Genomic DNA, 19,980 nt, shown 5'->3' on the forward strand with positions numbered 1-19,980 from the left:
ACCGTGTTCTTCCTGTTCGGTGTCCATCTGAGCGTCTTCGAGTAAATGTTTGGTCATTTTTAGTTGTCCTTCTGCTTGAAAAGCTTCAGTACGATCCGTCCGAGTCAAGTTGTGTAGAGTCTTTTTGAATTTTTTCTCTCCACTTCACTGGTTCATAGCATTGAATTTGATTCGCATCGTATCCAAAGCATAAAATGCAGAATTCCTTCTCACAAGTTTAGTTTCCTTTCCCGTCTCTCGCTAGCAATACAACCTAGAGGAATCAAACTATCCTAAAATTGTTCCGCCTTTAACAGGAATCCAACTGAAGTACTGGCTGATCCCGAAGGAAAGGAACCAGCAGTTCTGGATGGACCACTGATCCGGACAGAACGCCTTAAACTAGCTAATTACTGTGAAACGCGCCTAAAATTGTACCGCCTTCAACAGTAATCCAACTGAAGTACTGGCTGATCCCGAAGGAAAGGAACCAGCAGTTCTGGATGGACCACTGATCCGGACAGAACACCTTAAACTAGCTAATTATTGTAAAACGCGCCTAAAATTGTACCGCCTTCAACAGTAATCCAACTGAAGTACTGGCTGATCCCGAAGGAAAGGAACCAGCAGTTCTGGATGGACCACTGATCCGGACAGAACGCCTTAAACTAGCTAATTACTGTGAAACGCGCCTAAAATTGTACCGCCTTCAACAGTAATCCAACTGAAGTACTGGCTGATCCCGAAGGAAAGGAACCAGCAGTTCTGGATGGACCACTGATCCGGACAGAACGCCTTAAACTAGCTAATTATTGTGAAACACGCTTAAAATTATACTACCAAACTTATCGATTTTAAAATCAGAAACTAGAATAAGAGAGTTGATTAAAAAAAGGAACAGTCATTCAATGAATTAATGACCATGTCAGGTCAGATTTCCCAACGAGATAAGGGGGAATGTGAAGACGAGACAATAGACCGAAAAAGACAGATGTGCGAATTAGTTGACACTCGATGATGACATGTATTGTTTGTTTAACCGTGAGAATCAATAAAAAGGAGGGGGCGACGCTTCAGGGGTGCAAATTAGAGAAAAGGTCTGGAAAGGAGAATTGAGAACATCGATTAGTTTTGAAGTTTGAATTTTCTTCTGTCGAAAGTGGGGTCACTGTTCTTATAACTGTGCTCTACCAAAATCTACTTGAGAAAAAAAGAAACATTATGGGTTCATCCTAAAAGCTCTTAAAAGTATTTCAGTCTAGCCACCCGAATGTTCTGCAAAAATGAAACTTGTAAATACACTGAAAAAGTTACCATGTAACGAGGAAGAGCAAATCTCACTCTACGCATTCAACTTACTATCTAATTGGGAGTCTAGAGAGTCTCTCGAAGAATTGCTGAAAAACGACTATTCACTGGAGCTGTACCGAACATATGAGATCTTCAAGGATCATGTGGTTACGGCGTATCCTACTACTAACACAGGGAGAATTTTATTGGTAGAAGAATAGAGATCGCGTGATTTGAGTGGATAAAAGAAGTGTTCAATAGTCTGAAATTCTCAAAAATTATGTGAAAAAAGGTTGGGATGGAGTATACCGGGACTAGGAATTTCAGAAATTATAAAATAAATTAGTTTGTCGTAAAAAATTTGATTTAGTAGAGAGCATATGGAAAAGCAACCTAACCGACGTGTGTCTTGACCTAAACAATTTTCTTTTTTCTAATGATTTCAAACATTTCAAGACCAAACTTTCAATTGTTCTACAGTTTTTTTAATGTACCGATGACGACTTGTCCAGGTACGGATTAATACATACATATTGTTTTTTTAATATCTGGTTCAGCGATGTTCAAACGGATGTTCAGATTTAAAGTACACCGTCCATTTATGTCATTGCCAGGAAAAAGTTTGGCCTTTTTTGTTTAATTGATTTTTACTTTATTGTTTACAGTACCGCTCAAAAGTATATTAAGTTTTGGTTTTTTCAGTTGAAAAGGCCCGACTTTGAGACTGTGTCATGGTAATAATTATTGTCCCATTAAGTAGATTTTCAATGTATCGTACAGATCAAAAGTAGAACTTTATTTTTGTAGTTGACAACTTTTTTGTACGGACACTCCCTAGAGAGTTATAGTACTTTAAAGTTGCCAACTACAAAAATGGAGCTCTACTTTTGATCTGTATGATCCATTAAAAGTCTACTTGATGGGACAATAAGTATTACCATGACACAATCTCAAAGTTTGGCGTTTTCAACTGAAAAAAGCAAAACTTAATATACTTTTGAGCGGTACTGTATAAATACTTATTTCATAACTTTTCTACTTTGCTCATGTTGCAACTTTCCAAAAGAGTGAATAGGCATCATATGTATGTATAAATGTCAAAAAAACCATTGTGAGACTGCAATTGAATAAACTTACTTATGCAAAGTGTTCAAACAGAGGTTCAAAAAGACCAATTGAAAACGAAAGTTAAGTAGTGAGAGGGTTCAAAAAAAGATCAATAAATCAAAAAAGAACAATTTCTTGGAAAACATTCAGAAGGACACGTCTCGGAACCAACTTTTGCTTCAATTGGTGACGTGGCATAGACACTGCTGATACTGATAGAAGATAAAATTTATAACAGGCCAATGTTGCTTTTTCTCAAAAAAAATATCTTCATATATGAAAAATTTTTAAAAAACTACATCATAATATCAATAAAGCATGCAAACCGGCCCGGCGCGTAACTCGCGTAAAACTCAATATTATGAGCTCAAAAGTATACCAAAATGTAGATCTCGACAAGTGCTATGTCTGTGACATACTACGGGCCGGATGGCTACTCGTTAATGTGCCGCGGGCCGGGCTACAAAGACGTTTTGGCCATTTTCACGTTTTTTGGCACTTTTTCCCGACCCGTGGCAAATTAACAAATAGCCATCCGGCCCGTAGTGGGTCTCGGACATAGAACTCGTTGAGATCTACATTTTGGTATATTTTTAAGCTCATAACATTGAGTTTGACGCGAGTGTCTGCCCGTTTTGGCCCGGTTTGCAAGTATGGTAAAAACTCTATTTGAGGTAAAAAACACCAAATTGCAGATCTCAGCGAGTTCTATGTCTCTGAAATTATATGAACCGGATAGCTATTTATTAGCGCACCAGGGGCCGGAAAAAAGTTCAAAAAACGCAAAAATTGTTTTTAAAAAAAGCCATTACAACCGGGCTATAAAATTGTGTTTTAAGAAAGTTACTCTATTGACAAGTATTAAAAAAAACAACAAAAACTTTAAAGAATGACAATTTTGGTAGTATTATCAATAAAAAAACCTCCTGTTTTTCCTGAATACATGGACTTCACTGACATAGTTAAGTTTCCTTTTGTAACCATCACTGAAACAGCCAAATCGTTACCTGTTCTTGTTTCTTCTCTCCGTCTCGTCTATTCACAATCAAAAAACACTCGTTGTGAGGTACATGTATGTTTTGATTTCGGATTAGTTGTGATGGTTTTTTTAGTTCCTTTTTGTTATTTAAAAAAATAACATTCGCTTTATAAATTCTCGACCGCCCGTGTTTCTCATACATATTTTCAAATTTTCAGTGTTCTTTTATTTTCCATTTGACATGCATACATACATTTCACTGAAATGATTTCAGAGATGTCTCTCGACACGGGAACCAGAAATGTGGTCAGACTGTCCATATCATTTATGTTACTCTTTTTTGCGTATATGAGTCAAGAATTCATCCAGGAGCCACTGATTGAGGCGGAGCACAGGAGGACTGGGCTCATTGATCCACATGCTGGGTATCATAGGTAAGAGAGGGAAATTTACTTCATTTTTATAGTTCACAACTTTTTTGTACGGGCACATCCTAAGAAGTTACAGACAGTCTATGTAAACAGCTCAAAAATGTATCCCTTCAGTACTGAAAAAGGGCAACAACTGCGAGCAATCACTTTGACGATTGATAAAGATGTGCTCGTACAAAAATGTTGTCAACTACTAAAACTAAGTTCTACTTGTGATCTATACATTCCGTAAACAATCATTATTGTGAGACTATCAGGGAGGCCATGTTACAGTCACAAAGTAGACCATTTACAACTAAAAACTGCAAGTGTCGCATTCTTTATGGCCAGTACTGTAGGTTTTGGTGATCGAAACTCAAAAGTTTCAGTTTTGCCATCCTCTACTTTTTTTTCACCATCGCATGTCTTCTCATCGCCCCAATCGTGGAAACTATCACTGCAAAATGGTCGATGGTCATCGGCTGCATTGCATCCTTCCTGTTCCAGGCTGGGTTTATCTGGTTGAATAGTTCATATTTGTATGTTACTTCGGCCATTTTGGGAGTTGGAGCCGCGTGTGAGTTTTTTTTTCATTTTTGATGTATAGATATCGATAATTTCAGTTTTGTGGGTCGGTCAGGGTAAGTATTTAACGGAGAATTGCACAGGGAAGACTATCGAAAGGAACACGGCACTTTCTTGGCTGGTCTTTAAATTTTCGTGAGTTATGGGTGACTAATTTGGGGTAACGGTACCGTACTGAAAAATCCCTTAGAACGTGATGAAAACCGATCTGTTTTTTAGAACAGAGTCTAAAAGACAGATCTTCCTTACTGATAGCACCTTCGTTACCATAATAAAGTTTTAGGTTCAGTGTATTTCAGGACGGTGAGCCCCTATTAGTCATAACGACTACATCCCTGCTAATATTGTTACAAAAACCTACCAAACGTTAGACTGACCGGCCGTCCCGGTGTAGCCGTCCCGGTGTAGTCGACGGTGTAGTAAGCTTGACTGAGCCGACCACCTCCGAGCGCTTCTCACCCTGTCACAACCCTCAAAATCCTATCAACCCTTATTCCAGACTGCTCGGCGGTGGAATCTTCCTCTTCTTCATGTTCCAAAACCAAACCATGACCGAGCTAGTGGCTACTGGAGGGGTAATACTAGTCCCCCTTCTCATCCTTATGACCCATTCCAATTTCAGTACAAAATATTCGTCTACATCTTCTGCTCCATCACCTTCCTGGGATGTCTTAATATTGTATTCCTTCCGGTTTCCGCATATTTACCAGAGGAAAAAGAAAAGGAGACTTTGGCACAGACATTGAGTATGTGGCCTAGGATTTGCATTTCGGGTCAAAATTTATGCCAAAATTTATAGGTGCAACCTTCAAAATAATGCGACAACCTCCAATGCTTTTGCTCTCCTTCATCTTCCTTTATACCGGATTCTCGAGATCTTTTTGGATAGGTTGTTACATGGCCTAAAAACTCCTAGTCCCTAATTCCAGCCATCTACCCAACATGCATCAAATTCACTACCCAACTCGGTGAGAACACCTCGAAACTCCTTGCCATCAGTTGCATTGCTACTGGAATCGGACAGATCCTGGCTGGTGGAATCTTTTCTATCATCGGAAAACGTGCAAGAATTATCGGGAAGGATTGGATATGTGTGATTGCCTGTTGCATTCATTTGGCCATTTTTGTGGCGATTTTCTTGTTCTTTCCCTCGGATGCACCACTTCATCCGACCGATAAGATTGGTTATTTTCAGCCGAGGTTAGTTTTTGTTTAACGTTTAGCACAACTACAGTAATCCTTGAATTTGTGCTTAGTTCTCTCTGCACGTCATGAATACACACACTTCCTTGTATGTTCTCTTAGAATTTTACTGCAAACTTATATACTTTGATTAACTTTTTAAACATGCACACGCACGACCTGTGTATAACTTGTGACTGATCAACTTGTGAACTTTTAGAGGAATCAGAAAATCAAAAGAAGGACTGGATGGCTACAGTAGCCAAAAAATGAAAAAAATAAACTATTTCAGTGTCCACGTGGCAATCGTCTGCTCAGGTCTCCTTGGTTTTGGAGATGCTATAATTCAGACTCAAGTCTACTCATATCTATGTGATGGGTACTCCGAGGAGTCCTCTCATGCATTTGCACTATTCAAATTTTATAGTGTAAGTTGGGCCAACTTTGGGATTTTCAAGGCTTGAGAGAATGGGGGACCATAGTTGTCCTTTTTTGGTCCGGAAACTTGGATCAATTAAAATTTTCAACTTTTCATCTCGTTTTTTGGTTCTGATTTTTTTTCCGGCTGCAAAAAAAACCCCGGCATCACTAGGTTCTATCCGTGAATGGTATAAAAAAATTATTTATAATTTAGATTCAAAACTAGCCGGCTTGAAACAGAGTTGCATGGAATTTCGACTTCCGGATAAGAAATTTTCACTTCCATGCAACTCTGATTTGAAACTATGACCTACAGTACCGGAGGTATAAACTTTGGATGTTTTCAGTGGAAAATAATCAATTTTGAGAGTGCGTCATGGTAATTCTGAAAACTTTTAATGGATCATACAGATCTCAAGTAGAGCTTCATTTTTGTAGTTGACAACTTTTCTGTACGGACGCTCCCTAGCAAGTTACATATCGACAAAGTAATTTCTCCCTCAAATCGACCAATTTCAGTGCAAATTAATGCGATTTTTGAGCTGTCGTCTTAAAATGACCATAACTCTCTAAGGAGTGTCCGTACAAAAAAGTTGCCAACTACAAAAATGGAGCTCTACGTTCAATCTATATGATTCATTAAAAGTTTTCCTGGTGTGACATTCAGAATTACTATGGCACACTCTCAAAGTTGGTAATTTTCCACTAAAAACAGTCAAAGTTGATACCTTTTTGTCCGGTACTGTATCAAAGCCGATCCTCTTTCTTTCAATCCTTAGCATTCCCATGGTTCCAAATCGTTCCAGTTCTCTAGTTTCCGGTTTCAAAATTTCTTCTTATTATAGGCCATCTCCTCCACAATTGCCTTCTTCATCTCCAAATACTTTACTCTGACCGGTCATCTCGTCCTCTATGGCTCCTTCGCCATTATATCCGCCATCACCGCCGTCATCGCCCAAAAAATGTATTTCCACAAAACGCAACATTTCTTTCAAGGTATCGACGACAGCCGGATTCAGATTCTGAATCCAATATTTTTTGCTTTGCAGAAAAAACTCAAGTTGACCTTTGTAACTATCACTGAAAAGCCAAATCATTACCATCGTTCTCGTTTCTTCTCTCCGTCTGGGCTATTTACAATTTTGAGGCACATATGTATTTTATAATTTTCAGATTAGTTGTTATGTCGTTTTTCCTTTTGTAATAGAAAAAATAACATCCGTTTTATGAATACGTGGTCATGTTTTTTTCCCCAATTTTTATAAATTTCAGTTGTAATTTTTTCAATTGCTATAACTTTCTGACTGCAATTGTTGATCACCAATCAATGACCCGTTTGTACTTACTGACGTTCCCCGTTATCATCTGAACGATGACTTATGTAAATTTAAAGATTAAATCGAGTTGCGAAGAACGATTATGAAAATTTATTGGTTTGTTTCATTCCGAATGCAATAAAAGAGTGACAAAAAGAGGAAGTGTTCGATTCAACTAAAAATAAAGTACTGCGTTTTAAAGTACTGAGTATAACTACTGAGTATTGGAATATTAAAATTTTTATGAAAACTATTGTATTGATCCGTAAGTGTTTTGGTAGCTGAAAAAAAATCAGAAATAGAACATTTTTTTCAGATTAGAAGCTACACTTGCAACTTCCATAATTTATCAGTTTGTCAAATTGTGGCCCCAATGCTGACTAAACTAAAAAATGAGCTGTCCGGTAAGTATGTAACTTTCCAACCTACAGTAAGACGATCACAAACTGTATAAATTGAAACCAATAAATTTTGAAGCCACGAGTTTTAAATTTATTATGCAATATCCCTGGATTCTGCAATAATTCCTTTTTTAATTTTGTTTAAACAATAACACAAATAATTATTTAATTTATTATTCGGTATACTTTCACAAGTAGTTTAATTATGATATTGAAAGGTCGGACAGGCAATTTATAGAACAAATTTTTGTACAGTGCATTGTTTTTTGTTTATTTTTCTGATAGTTTGTTCAGGCGTGCTACCAACTTTTTTTTCATATCGGATGGGGATTTCGGCCCACTGTCATGAGATGTAGATAATTTGATTTTCTACACAATTCAAAAGTTATCGTTAGATGAACATGTCATTTCTTCAAGGAAGACTGAAGTAATATTCTTTAATTGCAGATTCCGTTACTTCATTATTGACGTATATGTTAAAAACCGCTCTAATCGGCACAAAGTAGTCCTCTCGGACAAAATGTTCTCTCTACTCTTCGTTTCTTCACTTTTCTTTAACATTTATATCAAAAAATATAGAAAAAATGATGAGAAATTGTTGGGAAAAGTGAGTAAACTAGGAATTGATCAAAAATCTTGTCCGAGAGGACTACACGAGAGTCGCGCGGGAAATCTCTTCTACCAATGATCTTGGAGAACGGGTAAGAACTGTGGAGCGATGTTTAGTATATGCGTCAATAATAAAAGATTCTTAGAATTGTTTCTAAAAGGAAATTAAACTCTAATTTTCGTGTTATAAAAATAGAAAACGTAAGTTTGAAGATAAGGATTTTACTTTTGCAATTAGAATAGAATCTTGTCCTGGCCCTTTTTTGGCCCCTTTTTGCCATTTTTGAATTCCCACTTTCAGCCAATATCTTTCTACTTTTTTTTCGTTTAAGTACCCAATAAAACAAGTCTCCACACACACTCCAAAAGTATTACTCCATCAAAAAACCCCTTTGAAAAAGAATTGCGAAAAGTGAGAAATGTGACGCCCGTTAAAAAGAGAACGAAAATTTTTTCGTTTTGCCCCCTCCGCCGTCCACCCCAACAGTTTTTCATTGGAAAAAGAAGGTAGAGAAAAGGAGAAAAGAGAGAGAGAGGCATTATTTCGCACATTATAAAAAAACCGTTCATGGTTATATGCCTGGCGGTGGTCGGAGGCCGGTGGCCGGAGTGGCATCAGAACATTTTTTTGTTATTAACTATGCAGGCTTCTTACAACCGCGCTCTAGCGAAACCGAAGAAAACTGTGTGCGAAATTGAGAGAATCAGAGAAAAAATAGACATTTTTGAGGGCGGGCGCAGTTGTAAGATCTCGGTAACTTAGTTCTACCGTTGTTAGAATGAAAATAGGAAAATAATAGAGATATAATATTGTGAAATTCCAAATTTAACGATTCCAAATAACGCAAAGTGAACACAATAGACATCTATCATCATTTTATTGCCTTTTATATATATATATATATTCCGCACTTTTCACTTTCTATTTCGTTCGCTACCACTGATAAAGTTTTCCTTTCATCGGTCAGTATTATCACTTCTATTCTCATTGTCTGTTTGGTGGTCAGCATCGTCAAGGAAGTTGTGATGGCCTAACTTTTTATGGCCTAGAAACTAGGTTTTCTTCGTCTATAACTTATTTCTGTATTTCTGTGTGTCCTAGCGTCCTCGGGCAGTGTTTATTTGGTCGTGGCCTTACTTTCTCACAGTGTGGCTTAGGAACTGCCAATGTGAGTCAGTATGTTCTCCTTGATTTGCCATTTGTTCCTACTTTGATAGTTTTGCAAAAAGTTGACGTGGCCTAACTTTCTCATAGTGTGACCGAGAAATTCAAACCGAGACAATGACAGATTTAGAATGTGTAAGGCATACTTTTTGTCTGTCTGTGTGTATAAGCGCCCTATAGCTTTCACAAGCGCGCCCCATTGAAATCCCTTTTCTCTCTGCGTCTCTCGATTTCCCACGCCATTTTCTTTATTTTCAGTAAATCGCAGTTAGGACAGGATAGACTAATCACAGAATTTCTTGAAATGCTTTATAACTATTAGGGGTACGGTAGGCGCAATTTTGTTTAAAAAAAACGCATCACGCCGTTAAAACCCCTCTTGATGGCCTAGGAAAACTAGTCCCTCCAATCCCAAAAAAATCTCAATCCAGTCATGACTAATCCCAAAAAAAGTTCATTTTTACCCATTTTTTTCAAAAGTACATACATGTCCAAACCACCTCTCTTTTATTTGACCAAAAAAGTTTCAGTTAAAAGCTCCGCCCACTTTTCTGTTTCGTTAAACCGTTCGACACAAAACCAACCATTCTCGACCGCCCGTGTGTCTCATACATATTTTCGAATTTTCAGTGTTCTTTTATTTTCCACCTACATACACATACATACATTTCACTGAAATGATTTCAGAGATGTCTCTCGACACGGGAACCAGAAATGTGGTCAGACTGTCCATATCATTTATGCTACTCTTTTTTGCGTATATGAGTCAAGAATTCATCCAGGAGCCACTGATTGAGGCGGAGCACAGGAGGACTGGACTGATTGATCCACATGCTGGGTATCATAGGTAAGAGGGGAAGGGGGATTTACGGCGTAAATCGACACGTGGCGTGGGGTACTGTAGCCAAGTCCAGGAACTTAGTCGGTGACATCTTACTATCATTTATGAAGCTGTTAGTAAGCGATGATTAGTTTTGTGGCATCTGTTTGTACGGCGCATTTTCATGACATCATCCTATTTCTGCGACCAAAATCATCCGAATTTGATCATAAACCAAGGTATGGCTCGGAAAACTGCATCGGGTGGAAAATTACATGCTTTTTGGACTATAACTCTATCCCAGTACACATTTAGATATTTTTGATAGCAAGATGGAAAAAAACAGCACCGTTATTTGCCGAGGTCTCATGCACCACCTGAACTGTGATCAGCACTCTTTTACCATTGCGCTTTATAATTTGCATAAGCCTATTACACGGAACACCCCGACCACATACCAAGTAGGTCTAGACCACAAACAGCAAAATTTTGGTGGTCGAAACTCAACAACTAACCAGGATAACCATGAATCCAAGTATTATTTCAGTTTTGCCATCCTCTACTTTTTTTTCACCATCGCATGTCTTCTCATCGCCCCAATCGTGGAAACCATCACTGCCAAATGGTCAATGGTCATTGGCTTTATGGCATACGTTCTGTTCCAGGCTGGATTTATCTGGCTGAATAGTGCATATTTGTATGTGACCTCTGCCATTTTGGGAGTTGGAGCGGCGTGTGAGTTTGTTTTCATGTTTGATGAATAAATATCAATAATTTCAGTCTTGTGGGTCGGCCAGGGAAAGTATCTAACGGAGAATTGCACAGGGAAGACCATCGAAAGGAACACTGCACTTACTTGGCTCATATTTAAATTTTCGTGAGTTATGGGGTGATCGATTTCGGGGTAACGGTACCGCACTGAAAAATCCTTGGAGCGTAATTAAAAACCAACCAGTTTTTAAGGGACCATAGTAACTGTATCTTAGAAAAGTTGAGCGGCCTCATAGTTCACCTGACTAATTGTTAGTGAATTTTAATTACCATAATAGAGTTTTAGGTTTAATTTATTTTAGGACGGTTAGCCTATGCCCTATGTAAGTTAGGTAAGCGGACCGACCTTCTTCGAGAACTTCTACTCTAGACACCAGAGTTGTACGGAATGCCATTTTTCACTTTACGGAATCCGGAACCGGAACCGGAATGTTGAAAAAACCCGTGTTTCCGGAATTTCGGAATCATCAATCCGGATTCCGGACAACTCTGCTAGACACCTCACTGTTCCTGTTCTGTTTATCCTTAACGACTATATCTTGCTACTTATGTTTCGAAAACCTATCAAACATCAGGCTGGCCGGCCTTTTCACTAGTTTAGTCGATCTGACTAAGCTTAACTGAGCTGTCTAGACGGACGGGGGTTAAACTTATTAGCAGACTTTCTGATAAGGCCGACCACCCTCTACCCCGCCGCAATCCTCAAAATCCTACCAACCCCCTAACCTTGACTGACCTGCCTAGACAATCGGGCGGTTGAACTTATTGCTAACAATATCATCAGTTCATCTAAATCCTATCAAACCACTATTCCAGACTGCTCGGCGGTGGAATCTTCCTCTTCTTCATGTTCCAAAACCAAACCATGACCGAGCTAGTGGCTACTGGAGGAGTAATAACCTCTCCCCCCTTCCTCTTATAACCCATTCCAATTTCAGTACAAAATATTCGTCTACATCTTCTGCTCCATCACCTTCCTGGGATGCCTTAATACCGTATTCCTGCCCGTTTCAGCATATCTACCAGAGAAAAAAGAAAAGGAGACTTTGGCACAAACTTTAAGTAGGTGTCCTAGGATTTGCATTTTGGGTCAAAATTTATGCCAAAATTTATAGGTGCAACCTTCAAAATAATGCGACAACCTCCAATGCTTTTGCTCTCCTTTATATTCCTTTATACCGGATTCTCCAGATCTTTTTGGATTGGTACTTATATACGGCCTAGAAAACTCCTAGTCCATAATTCCAGCCATCTACCCAACATGCATTAAATTCACTACCCAACTCGGTGAGAACACTTCTAAACTCCTTGCCATCAGTTGCATTGCCACTGGAATCGGTCAGATCTTGGCTGGTGGAATCTTTTCGATCATCGGAAAGCGTGCAAGAATTATCGGGAAGGATTGGATATGTGTGATTGCCTGTTGCATTCATTTGGCTATTTTCGTGGCGATTTTCTTGTTCTTCCCTTCAGATGCACCACTTCACCCGACCGATAAGATTGGTTATTTTCAGCCAAAGTTAGTTTTTCGTCCGATTGACGCAGGTGTCACAACCACTTGCGTCAATTAGTGATTCAAATATCTTGCTTCGAACAATCTAGAAAAATAGTACAAGGGTAGGTAGAGGGCCCAGGGATAAAGTGATGTCAGTTGCGTGATAGGCTCTGCTAGAGAGAGTATTTTAAAGGAAATGGACGGGGTAGTGGAACGAAGAAACATGGACGAAGAGGGGATACAGTAATCCGAGGGCAGCTACAGTACTGCAGATGGATAACAGGGCTCCGGGCGTTCTGATGACAAACATTTCGAAAAATCTGGAGTCAACATGGCAGAGTTGCATGGAATCGGAAGTAAAACTCCTCATCCGGATGTCGGAAGTCGGAACATCCAGAAGCCGCCAACTGTTAGTGAATGTCAAAAAATGAGAATTCTATATCTGCACTCAGAATGCAGGGATATTAAATAGGGACCAAGTTGTTATGGTCGGAAACTACAGTAAGACAACCACAGGAAGCCCACAAGTACAATCAGTAGCTTGTCAAAAAGGGCTATTGTAAACGCGCTCTAGTGAAATTTTCAAAAGTTTTATAATGAAACTTGAAATCCGGCCCGACGGTTTAAAATGAATAACTTGCTTCGAAAAAAGGCGTGGTTAATAGTTAAAATGTTAGGTAGTTAGGTATTTGGAGCTGTCACCAGAGTTGTATAGAACTCCGAATCCGACTTCCGATTTCCGGCTTCCGGATATGAAATTTTCGCTTTCATGCAACTCTGGCTGTCACCAAACAAAATTTTTCAAAAACTTCCCTAAAAATCCTCATAGGTCCCGGACAGACCTTGGCATATGTGCATTTTTTGCATTTTGATTTTGTTTGATGACAACGCCAAACACCATGAACAATCTTTTCCAACAAAAAAAACCATCGGATTGCAAGCATTCGGTCAAGAAAGTACTAATTCGACAACTAGGATTCTATACCTCAGCCAGATTCCGCTAGCATCGGTATCATAATGGCTCATGGCAAAAACTTCACTGCTAGACAGTTATAATACAACTTTTATGATAAATCTTAACCCGGTTGTCTTTTCCAACAAAAAAGTGGGTTTTGACTATAGAAATTGAATTTCATTCACTCCGCAAACAGCTTGAGCGCGTTTTTATCACAAGTACAGTAATCCTAATTCTCTCATGTTTTGTGCTTTGTTCTCTTAGGCACGTCATGAATACACTCACTTCCTTGTATGTTCTCTTAGATTTTTACAGCAAACTTTATGTATTTTGATTAACTTTTTGAAAATGCACACGCACGACCTGTGCATATCTTGTGACATGGAAGGAAATGATCAGCTGGTGAACTTTTATAGAGATCAAAAGATTGGAAGATGTAGAGGTTATAAAATCAAACATCAGTTACACAGACATATGAATGGATACAGTAACCAAAAAAACTGAAAATTTTCAGTGTCCACGTCGCCATCGTCTGCTCAGGTCTGCTTGGTTTCGGAGATGCCATAATTCAGACTCAAGTTTACTCATATCTATGTGATGGGTACTCCGAGGAGTCGTCTCATGCATTTGCTCTGTTCAAGTTTTATAGTGTGAGTTTGAGATTTCGTCGTAGTTTTAGATACTCATAGTTGAGTTTATATTACAATTAGTAACTTAGTGAAAAGTGATCGACTGAAAACTACAAATGTCGCAAAGTGCATAACCAATTATGTTGGCACTTATTAAAAGTGTTCGATACGAAACAACCTGTCACTTTTACATATCGTATCACTCTAGGGGGGATCCGTAATAAAAAGTTGTCAACGTAAGAAAAAGTTGTCAACGATTGCAAATTTCAATCTGGGAAACCATAGTTGCAATTTTACGGCCCGGAAACCAAGTTACACTTTATTTATTTATTTTTTTTTTTTCAAAAACTCAAAACAATGAAAATCCCGTTTCAAATCGTCAAAATTTAAAGTTTTCCGATTTCCAACCGTCCCCGCTTCTAAATGTCTTATTCCAGGCCATTTCCTCCACAATCGCCTTCTTCATCTCCAAATACTTCACTCTGACCGGTCATCTCGTTCTCTATGGCTCCTTCGCCATTCTGTCCGCCATCACCGCCGTCATCGCTCAAAAAATGTATTTCCACAAAACGCAACATTTCTTTCAAGGTATCGACGTCAGCCAGATTCAGAAGAATCCAATATTTTTTTGTTGCATTTTTGCAGAAAACACCTCAAAAATCCATCCGATGATATCATCCGAGCCAATTAAGATACAAATCACGGATAGCGGATCGACGATTAGCAACATGCCTTCTTTCCCGGTGAAAGGGAAAGAGGCTAATTGAATAATTAACTAATTAACTTTTGTAATTTATATTGACGTCATAATATCCCCCCCCCCTTATGTAACTCCTCCCCTTTTCCTTCTCCGGGTCAATAAAAACCACTTTTTCCGTGTTTATATTGCGTGTCACATAAAAAATGGGCGGAGCCTAATTCAGGAGAATTCAGGAGAAGAAGTAGAAGAAGGAGTCAGTGTTTGCCCAAGTCAGTGGTCGTGTCCCCCTTTTCTTCTGGAATTTTTTTCTCAGAAAATGCGCTCCATTGACAACGAGGCAAAGGCGCGCCAGCATTCGAACTTTTGGGCCCACTTTTTGTAGCCGGTTTATCCTACTACTAAATCTCATTTTGTTTATTTGTTTCAAATAATTTTTTCCGCGCCAAAAAACATTTTGCGACCAATTCCATTTTTGCAGCAGGGGGTACTTATGTATGTGAGAACATGTTTGGTCTTTTTTCGGAATTTTGAATTGTGAGAACACAATTTTTGAAAATACTCTGCGGTTTCGGTTTTTCAAACCTGTGAACACGGTAAGCTAGTGCGATACGGGTTACGGTAGTGTCAAATTTTTGGAAACTATGGTTTTAGTCATTTCCAGACCGAAAATTGAATTTCTCCAAAGACCCTGAATCAAGTTTGAACCCAATTTTCGAAATTTTTTCTACTAGTAAAATATTCATACAAAAACCCTTAAAATGCATATACCTATCTCAGTTCAGTAAAGCGTTCTGCAAAATTGGATTACATATTTGGAATCCGCGTGTTTAGAAGTCCCTAGTTAGGTAGTTGTCTGGTAATTAAGTATCAATTAACCGTTAATTTTATGTATCACAAAACTTCCCCATAAAATCGTACATTTTTCAAAACTTTGCTATCACTTTCACACATACTGAATGTTATGAAAACTCTGACTGTTTGTTGTTGCACTTTAAACAAAAATGGCCAGACACCCCCCTTCCCCATCAAAAAAACAATTTTCTTTTCAGCATTTCTTTCACTATTGTGTCTTCTATTTTTTCTTTTTTTCTTTAATAGAAAGTTTCCGTTTTAAACCAAAAGTTCCAAAAATGCTATCTATAGATGCCTCAAATGTCGGAAGAAACCATCAACGTGCTCCGGGTCTCCATCTCGATGATGATTCTCTTCACGGCGGTTCTCAGCCATGAATTCCTCATGGAGCCACTTCTCCATGGACTCGCTCAAGGTGGAATCGGTGGGATTCAGAATCGCGATGGCTATATGATACTGTGTATTATGTACTTCTTCAACTCGGCCAGTTGCTTCTTTGCTCCGTATCTTGTGGCCAAGCTCACCGGCAAGTATGCAATGGTACTCGGGATGGTGTCGGTGCTTTGTTGTCAGGTGAGTGTAAGATATCTTTGGAATGCTGAAAACTCGCTGATTTTATTTGAGAAAAATAGGTTAGTCTGCAGGTTTAGAGGCTAATTACCGCGGTTCCGTGCTTCGAGAATTACTCCAAGCTCAATGTGAAGAGCCCAAAAATATACCACAATATATCTGACGAATAGTTCTGCCCGGTTTTTTAAACAAATTATCTTTTTTTGGCATTCAAACTGAAATCACGCAAGTTAACGAGAAGCCATCAGGCCAGGAGTAGGTTAATCACATAGAAGGCGCTGACATACAGTACTGTCCATAAAGAATGCGACACTTGCAGTTTTCAGTTGAAAATGGTCAACTTTATGACTGTGACACGGCCTCCCTCACTATATTGATTTTTATGGACTACACAGATCACAGAAATAGCTTTATTTCTGTTGTTGACAACTTTTTTGTACAGACACATCCCAAGAAGTTAGCAATCGTCAAAGAAATTTCTCGCGATTTTTGAAGTTTTTCTGTACTAAAAGGAGAAATTTTTGAGATGTTTACTTTGACGATTGATAACTTCTTAGGATGTGCTCGTTCAAAAAAGTTGTCAACGACAAAAATAAAACTCTATTTGTGATCTATTCACTCCATTAACATTCAATATTTTGAGACTATCAGGGAAACCGTATCACAATCACAAAGTTGGCCATTTTCAACTAAAAACTTTAATTTTTCTTTATGGCCAGTACTGTACCTGTGAAAACTCAAGAACCGTTCCATCTTAACCAACTTTTGCTGGGAAAAATTTCCGGATGATGACGCTTAGAATGAGTTAAGCCATGTCTAAGTATTTTTTTGATGAAGTGTGCTCAACTGACAACAGATAATTAGAGCCACAGTAAAAAATACAATTTTTCACTCTAACCATCAGAAGAGTTTCAGACAACCTATTTTAGCTCAAATTTTCAAACTGACCCAATACAGAAACGACGGAGTTTCGACGTTTCTCAGTTCCGAAATGACACAATTTCGAAACGGCTCTACCATGTTCAAATTTCAGGCCTCCTTTGTCTTTCCCCAACGAATCCCCATCATAGCTACATCGGTGTTAGTTGGTGTCGGGACTACCTGTAAGTCTCCTATTATACCTACATCTGAAAAAAAAAATTTCCGAGTTTCAGTCTTATGGGTCGGTCAGGGCCAGTACATCAGTGACAATGTATCCGACAGAAACCGTGAGAAGGACACATCTCTGCAATGGGCGCTATTCAAGATGAGTCTGATCTACGGAGGTCTTTTCTTCTTCTTCTACTTTCAAAACGCCTCCTTGGAGACTATTGTGGCAAACGGGCAGGTAGGAGGAGTGATCGGAGCATTGTACCAGATTTTTTGTAGGTACCTGCTTTCATCTGTGTTTTCATGGCTTGCACCATTATCTCCCTTGTCAACACGTGCTTCCTCACGCAAAGTGAAATGACGAAGAATCGCGTGTCACAAGCGTTTTTTCAGGTTTCTAGTATGTTTAGTGGGGTGATTGGGATAGCTATGAGATTATTTTTTTTGCAGAAAACTGCATAAAGCTTTTGAAAACTCAACGGATCGTGTTTATGGGGTTATTCTTCTTCTATACTGGATTTGTGCGCTCGTTTTGGATTTGTGAGTTTTTCTTTTTAAAAAAAGCGTTTCTTAGTGGAACTGGGTATTCCTGTTTAGTCGCCTTTAGAGAGAAAAAAATCAAATCAGAAGACACGCGACGCGACCGCGGCGCCCTCATGTTTTAAGGATTAATGTTGAATCTCCGAATTCTCGAAATTTGTACTCAATCCGCAATAGTCATGCACTACATTTTACGACAATCTCGATATTTTTTTTTCTTTTTTGATTTTGAGAACTTGAAAACGAGAAAATATGAATCAGAAGAGATTTTTGTAGTGTTGCAAGATTCCAGAGACCTTACTGAAGCGTTGCGGTCGCGTCGCGTGCACTTTAAAAAACGTTGACAGTTTTTTCGGAAAAACTTGGGGTTAGGAGCTTTTGAAATTTCCGGAGTTTTTGAAAATAATAATTCAAAAAAGTTCCGAGTTCCGGAATTTCCGAAATTTTCTGTTCTGCACATCCCAGGGGAGAGCACGCCTTCCGCTTTCCGGTACTTTTTACCTTCCGCCTTCGGCCTTCCGTTCTCCGGCGGAAATGTTTATTTTTAACAAAAATATCGCCATTTTTAGGTGGTTGTTACAACAAAAATAAGGCAAAATCATCTTCTAAAAAATTTCATTATTATTCCGCTTTCCGTTTCCCGCCTTCCGTCATTTCAAAACAGCAATCCGTACATCCCCGGGGAGCACGCTACGCAACCGCGACGCAGAGGCCCAAAATTAAAACCTTCCTGAAATCAACCTTCAAACTTACTGATAAATTGAATATAACCCCTAACCACAGGGTCTGGGGGGTGAGTACTGAAAATAAACGCGCTCCGCTGAAATCAGCGAAAATTTTAGCGCGAAATTCGAAATAAATTTTTTATTTAAATTTTTTTTTTTAAATCGAATTGATCTCGAAAACACGCGAGACGGTCGAAAAACTGGCCAAAAATGCGGGAAAATTGACATAAATCAGCTCAAAAAGTGGTCGATTAAGCTGCGTATCAAAACGTAATGCTTAAGGTCAAATTGAAAAAATTAAAATTTGAATTTGCCGCCAATGTCTAGTGGAGCGCAAACGATTTCAGTACTCACCCCTAGACTCTGTGCCTAACCTCCTTACATTCCAGCCATCTTCCCCGCGTGCATCAAATTCACCTCTCGCCTCTCCACCAACACCACATCTCTCCTCACAATTGGTATGATTGTAACAGGAAGTGGACAGGTGTTAGGCTCCGCCCTTGTTGCTCTCGTCGGTGACCGAGTTCGGAAACTCGGCCAGCACATTCTTATCCTCTCTGCCCTCATCCTTCATATCACTTTGTTCATGGTTATCGCTCTTTCATTCCCAAATGATGCTCCATTGGGACATACTGATGATTCTGGACCGGTTTTTCAGGCTGAGTGAGTATATCTGTGTGTCCGGATGTCCTATGTTATCTATTTTCAGTGTAATTATGGCTATGACCATCTCATTTCTGCTTGGTTTCGGTGACGCCGTGCTGCAAACTCAAATCTACTCATACATCGCAAAGTACTATCAGAAAGAGAGCGGCACTGTATTCTCGATTTTCCGTTTTGCAAGTGTAAGTCGTCGGGGACTGCAAGTGCGCTCTACGGACAACTTTTTCAGGGAATCGCCTCCACTATCATGTTCTTCGGCGCCCAGTACTTCCTTTTGGTGCATCACTTAACACTTCTCACTGTCAGCGCCTGTATTGCTGGCTTCTCGATTTTGGCATTCCATAAGGCTATCAAGAAACAGTACCAAGATAGTGAGTTTTTTAAAAGATTTAAATAAAACAATTATTTATTTTCCAGAAGCCGCTGTCGTCGTGGTGTCTGTCGCCCCATGGAAGCCGAGAGCAGTCTCACCGATTTCTCCTGTTCGGGAATAAATTATATCTCAGTATTTTTTCTGCATTTTTAATTAGTGAACCAATTCGCTGCGAGACCCATTTTCACTCATACTGTACTTTTTTGGAATAGTTTTTTTCCCTCTTAATTTTTCATCAAGTACATTATTAATTGAGATAAATGCATTTTTAAACAAAATATTTGTTTCAAAATAGATTTTCAAAACGACATGAAAAAATGTCCTTTAAATTTTCTCTACAGTAACACAAAAATAT

At 38.9% G+C, this 19,980-nt stretch overlaps 3 protein-coding genes across 3 annotated transcripts; all 3 read left to right on the forward strand.

Moving 5' to 3' along the window:
* Positions 1 to 3,631: 3,631 nt before the first annotated feature.
* GCK72_003924 (uncharacterized protein) lies at positions 3,632 to 7,036 on the forward strand (the record flags this gene model as incomplete). The annotated part of the gene is made up of 9 exons (XM_053724337.1): positions 3,632 to 3,789; positions 4,155 to 4,342; positions 4,389 to 4,485; positions 4,850 to 4,925; positions 4,973 to 5,096; positions 5,280 to 5,550; positions 5,825 to 5,960; positions 6,798 to 6,948; positions 7,002 to 7,036. The coding sequence occupies 9 exons, from the start codon at positions 3,632 to 3,634 to the stop codon at positions 7,034 to 7,036; spliced, it is 1,236 nt and encodes a 411-aa protein (XP_053588531.1).
* A 3,147-nt stretch (positions 7,037 to 10,183) lies between these two features.
* On the forward strand, positions 10,184 to 14,880 carry GCK72_003925 (uncharacterized protein; the record flags this gene model as incomplete). Its single annotated transcript, XM_053724338.1, has 10 exons — positions 10,184 to 10,290; positions 10,811 to 10,998; positions 11,044 to 11,140; positions 11,851 to 11,926; positions 11,973 to 12,096; positions 12,150 to 12,239; positions 12,283 to 12,553; positions 13,999 to 14,134; positions 14,551 to 14,701; positions 14,759 to 14,880. The coding sequence occupies 10 exons, from the start codon at positions 10,184 to 10,186 to the stop codon at positions 14,878 to 14,880; spliced, it is 1,362 nt and encodes a 453-aa protein (XP_053588532.1).
* A 1,076-nt stretch (positions 14,881 to 15,956) lies between these two features.
* On the forward strand, positions 15,957 to 19,746 carry GCK72_003926 (uncharacterized protein; the record flags this gene model as incomplete). Its single annotated transcript, XM_053724339.1, has 7 exons — positions 15,957 to 16,238; positions 17,269 to 17,338; positions 17,390 to 17,599; positions 18,979 to 19,252; positions 19,299 to 19,434; positions 19,482 to 19,623; positions 19,670 to 19,746. 7 exons carry the CDS (start codon positions 15,957 to 15,959, stop codon positions 19,744 to 19,746), a joined length of 1,191 nt encoding a protein of 396 aa, XP_053588533.1.
* Between the last annotated feature and the right edge of the window lie 234 nt (positions 19,747 to 19,980).

Source organism: Caenorhabditis remanei, chromosome II (genome assembly GCF_010183535.1).
Source record: "Caenorhabditis remanei strain PX506 chromosome II, whole genome shotgun sequence".
Classification (NCBI taxonomy): Eukaryota; Metazoa; Nematoda; class Chromadorea; order Rhabditida; family Rhabditidae; genus Caenorhabditis; species Caenorhabditis remanei.